This window comes from Vombatus ursinus, unplaced genomic scaffold (assembly GCF_900497805.2).
Source record: "Vombatus ursinus unplaced genomic scaffold, bare-nosed wombat genome assembly UNPS02015024.1, whole genome shotgun sequence".
NCBI classification, from domain to species: Eukaryota; Metazoa; Chordata; class Mammalia; order Diprotodontia; family Vombatidae; genus Vombatus; species Vombatus ursinus.
The window spans coordinates 610,914-615,689 of record NW_020954802.1 but is presented as its reverse complement, the minus strand read 5'-3'; the positions used below and the strand labels follow the sequence as shown (position 1 = coordinate 615,689).

The window sequence follows — 4,776 nt, the reverse complement described above, 5'->3', positions numbered from 1 at the left end:
TGCTCCAGAGGTGGCCCAGGATGGCTGTGATGCTCCAGAGCTATGAGGAGGGGGCGGAGGGAAGCGGAGAGGGGGGAGGGACTAAGCAGGAGCTGGGGTGGTGGCTGGGGAGGGAGGGAGGAGGAGAGATGAGGAGCGAGGAGACTGGATGTGAGTGTGAGGTAATCTTACTCCCTCCCCCCCCCTTTCCAATCTTTCTTCCTGCCACTGCCGCTGGTTGCTGCAGACGGTACTTGGGAGCTGCTGAGGCTGGGCGAAAGCAGGGCGGGCACCCGGAGGTAAGGCGTGGCGCCTGGGCATTGCCCAGTTCAGGGCATCCCCGGCTCTCTCCCCTCCAGCCAAGCACTGCGACATCCCCAATTCCACACACGCAGCTGGGCTAGATGCCTGCAGAGCCCAGAAGGCTGGGCATGGATGGGAGCCCTGGCATGGAGGAGCCCTTGGAGGGGGCAGGCTGAGCCCAGAAAGAGGGGAGGGGACATGAGCTGAGGTGGGAGAAAAAGACCTGTACCCTGAAGGCCTGGCATCAGCTGGAAGAGGCACAGGGCAAAGGGGAACCTTGCTGGGCCCTGGGAGCAGGTGGAGCCCAACCAGCTAGGAATGGAGCACTGATGGGGCGGCGGGATGGGGAGTGTAGGGGGGGAATTGGGGTTGGAGCAGTGACAGGAGGGGAGATTGGGATGGAGGAGGGATAGGGTGGGTGGGGGGAGCCAGGGGACTGGGCTGGGCAGGAGAAAGCCAGGGTCACCCTTAGCTCATCTCTGAACCTGTGTCTCAGTGTGTTCCCTCATGTTTGGGTCTGTTCATGCCTGTGTTTCTGTGTGAGTCTGGTGGTAGGTGTGTGTGTGAGTGCATGCGTGTGTGTGGGGGCGGGCAGGTGTCAATGCCTCAGTTCTGTGGGAGTCAGGTGGTTGGCGTGTATGTGGGGGCAGGTGTCAGTGTCTCAGTTCTGTGTTCCCCTGAGTGTTTATTTGTGCATGTGTACATTTTGGGTGTTGTCTATACATGTGTGCATGAAGCGTGTGTGTTTAAGCCTATGAGTGGTGCCCGCCTGCGTGACTTGCCAGTGCATGTGTGTGCTTGTGTGTATCCAAACGTGTGTGTGGAGTCCCCTCAATCCACCCACTGAGTGGTCGAGAGGTATCTTGGCATGTGCGCATGTGTGTGTGTGTGTGTGTGTGTGTGTGTGTGTGTGTGTGTGTGTGGATGCAGGGTGTGGCCCCTGGGTGTGGCTTGCTCCATCCTGGGAGGAACACCCTGACCGATTGGTCCCTTTCCTTGTCCCTCTAACCCCCAGCAGAGGTCTCCCCCCACACCCTACTGCCTCAAGGGAGGATTCTGGCTGGGGGCCACCTCTGGCAGGTGAGAGGCCTTTCCAATTGTGTTGGAAACAGTGTGGGAAGGTCTGGGGACACTACCCAATCCCTAATCCTCCCAACCCCAGGGCCCCTCCCATCCCACTTCCCTCTAGCATCCAGACCACAGAATGGAGAAGGGGCAGAGGGGGGTGTGATTCTGAGGCTTTAGGGAAGGGTTGAGAGGGAGGGACAAGGGCTGGGGTGGGGGTGCAGAGAGGATCATGTGTCTGAGGCGGAAGGCAAATCTATTCTCTTCCCATCCCCCAAGAATGATTTTTTTTGGGGGGTCTGTCAGGCAGTCTGGCCATCAGAGTGGAGGGGGCTTCCTGTCTTGTGTCTTATCAGCCAGTGTGCCAGCCTCCCCCCACCCCTCCTTCTTCTCTGCCTCCCCCCTTCCCCTCCTCCTCCTCCTCCTCCACTGCTGCCTCTTCAGCCACTGGGTGTGTCTGTTTCTCCATATCTCTGTCTCTCGTCTCTCCCCTCCCTCCATAACCCCTTCAGTCTCCATCTTTGCCCCCTCCACCTGCCTCTCTCCATTCCTCTTTCTAGCTCCATCTCTTTCCCTCCTCTCCCTCCCTCTCCTTGGGAAGCCTCTCTGCCTCTCTCTAACTCTGTCTCCTTGTGTTCCCATTCCCCACTTCTTGCCCAACAGGTTTAATTAACATCAGGGAAGTCAAGTGGCTGGGGGGATGTCAGGAAGTCATGGAAGCATCTGACCAAATTTTGGCCTTCACCTGCTGGGATTAAGCATCTCTACTCTTCATAAGGGGAGGCAGCATCAAGCTGCCCCCCCCCATCCCCCACCTCAGGGGCCCCAGTCTATTCTCAGTCCTCCCTGGAACACGGAGGAAGGAGGTTGCTTTGTGTAACCTGGAGAAGGTGGACAATGGTGATCATAGGACCCGCTCCCCATTCCTTCCAAGGCCCTCTCTGGTGCATTCTTGTCCATGAAGCCTCCCTGTTAGCCCTGCCACCTCCCAGCTCCTGAATCCCCAATGTTTTCTTCATGTAGGCCTCATTACATACTAATCACTAAAGGTGCCTTTGGGTAAGGCCTGGCTCCCTAGCCCTGGGGGATTCCAGACTCCTCTCCCTTCCCCCCCACCCCAGCCCCCAGTATAGTACAGCCCAAGAGCCTGGATGTAATAAAACTACCAGGAAAAAGTTCCACTTGTTTCTCCAGCTTGGTCCCCAGGGCTGTAGGTGCCGTCCACTATGCGAGCTACAGGGATCATAGGGCAGGGCCTCAGGAATTCCCCTGGTCTGGCCTATACCTCAGGAGGAAGCGCTTCAGCATACATCCTAAGTGGTCCTCCAGCGATGGGTAGCTCACTACTCCCCAAGGCAGCCCACTGCATTGTTGAGGGGGCACTGGAAGGTTTGGTTAAGAGGAATTTCCTGAGCTTATCTATAATCTCCCTCTCCTAAATGCCCCAGATTGTTTGGGGTCTGCCCTTTGGGACCCAGCAGAGCAAGACTAGCCTCAGTCTTACCTGAGGCCCTTCATACAACTGGGCTAGCACGTCCTTCTGTGTCTTCTCCAGGCTAGCCCTCCCCTGCCTCTTCAACTGCGCCTTCCTTGGATGGCGTGGTCTCTAGTCCCCTCCCCATCCTGGTCATCTTCCTCTGCTGCATCTCCAGCTTGTCAATAACCCTTCTGAACTGAGGTCCCCAGAACTGAACCCAGTCTTTCAGAGGCTGAAGGCAGTGAAACCATCCCCTCCCTTGGCAAAGAACAATAACATTTGGGCAGTGCCTCTGCCCAAACACATGCGTTTTTAATGGTGGGATTTCAGGCAGCATGACAGACAGGGGCATAGTGGACATGGCACTGTTGCAGCCACTTATTGGCTGCTTGATTTCAGGCAAGTCTTTCCCCTTTCCTGGGCTTCAGTTTCCTTGCCTGTCAAATGGGGAATGAATGTCCAGGTTAGATGACACCGGTGCAGGCAAGCCCAACAACCATTGGGAGGGCCTTCTTAAAGAGGCTACGAGTTGTAGAGTTGTACAGTGGATGAGGAGGAGGACGGGAAAAGCCTATGTTGATCAAGCTGATTGAAAGTGTGTGGACAGCCCCCAAGGGGCCAGGCTTCACATTCAAACATCTTTTGAATATGAGCCATAGCGAAACCAGCTCCTCCAGCTTTAAAGCCCAGAGGACAGGGTGAGGATGCTGGTGGTTTCTGATTCTGGGAGGAGGAAGGATGCAGAGGCCCCCCAAGCTCCTTAAGCCTTGAGATCTGAGTGGAGTGACTGGGGAGGGGGAAGGGGATGTTATGGCTGGCCGCAGTGCAGACCCATGCTCAGTACAGGGGAAACAAACAGCTCAAGGCTTGGGGCCTGTTCATCTGCTGTGGGTTCATTTAGAGGAGGCTGGCACATGGTTAGGGGTGTGTGTGTGTGTGTGTGTGTGTGTGTGTGTGTGTGTGTGTGTGTGTGTGTACAAATCAACTTGCCTGTATGGGGGTGGGAGGGACATTGGGGTTGGGCAGTTTCAGGAAATGATAAGGGTTCCCAGTCAGGTTTTGACTCCTATCCAGCTACAAGCTCTTCTCTGAATCTTCTGAGAATGTGCTGTTCTGAGAATGTGCATCCTCCCAGGGACTCCACAAGCACAATGAATTTCAGAGGCCTTGGAGTCTGGATCTCCTCCTCTGACTACCTCATCGAATCCTTCAGGGAGTAGACGTGGGAAAGTAACTTAGTATTCAAGGACTGGAGGGAGGGGGGAAGCAGAGACCATTCCTGTCATCCTACACGCCTCCCACTGACATTACCACCACTATCACCACCACCACCACCACCTTCAGAGGCTGCTGGCAGAAGCATGGGCCCACTGCCTTCCTACTGTCTCATCCCTGGGGCCAAAGCTTCCAAAGAAGGGATTTAGGAAGCCAGAGCTAGGTGCTAGAGAGGCACCATGGGAGATGGAGGCTAGGGCCAAGTTGATCTGCCATCTGCCACTGTCAGGCTCTCAGACACCTCTCTTTCTTTCTCTCCCCTTCCCCTTCTCACTTCCTACTCCTCCTCTTATTCCCTCCTTCCCCTTCTGTCTTTCCCCCTCTCTCTTTCTCCCTTCTTTTCCTCCTCTCCCTTCTCTTTCTCTGTGCCAAACGGCTTCTCCCCACTTCCAGAGGTTTCTCCTTTTCCCCACTTCTCTCTCATCCTCCCTTCTCCCCTCTAGCCTCCCCTTTCTTATTTGTCCCCTCTGTCTCTCCTACCTCTCGCCTTCCTCCTCTTTCTCCTTATCCCTTTCTTATCCTCTGTCTGTCATCTCTCTCCCCTTCTCAGGTGCTTTTCTCTTTCTCTCCTTTTCCATTCTCCCCATCCCTATCTCTCCTCTCATCTTCTTTCTTCCTTCCTTTCTTTCTTCTTCTTCTTCTTCTTCTTCTTCTTCTTCTTCTTCTTCTTCTTCTTC

General features: G+C 55.2%; 2 protein-coding genes across 6 annotated transcripts in view; one reads left to right on the top strand and one right to left on the bottom strand.

Annotated features, from left to right (window-relative positions):
- The window catches only part of AVPR2 (arginine vasopressin receptor 2), a 26,804-nt gene that overhangs the window by 20,588 nt on the left and 1,440 nt on the right, over nt 1–4,776 (bottom strand). The window contains exons 3-4 of the mRNA XM_027845804.1: nt 172–530; nt 4–104 (exon numbers count right to left, since the gene is read on the bottom strand). Of these exons, the coding sequence (XP_027701605.1) occupies nt 4–104; nt 172–530 (460 nt within the window). The remainder of the gene's footprint in view (nt 1–3; nt 105–171; nt 531–4,776) is intronic.
- The window catches only part of L1CAM (L1 cell adhesion molecule), a 52,314-nt gene continuing 47,744 nt past the window's right edge, over nt 207–4,776 (top strand). Inside the window, exon 1 of one of the 5 annotated variants that reach the window (XM_027845782.1) lies at nt 207–278. The gene's annotated coding sequence lies outside the window, so the exon portion shown is untranslated. The remainder of the gene's footprint in view (nt 279–4,776) is intronic. The other 4 variants (XM_027845781.1, XM_027845777.1, XM_027845779.1 and 1 more) reach the window with 4 other exon arrangements.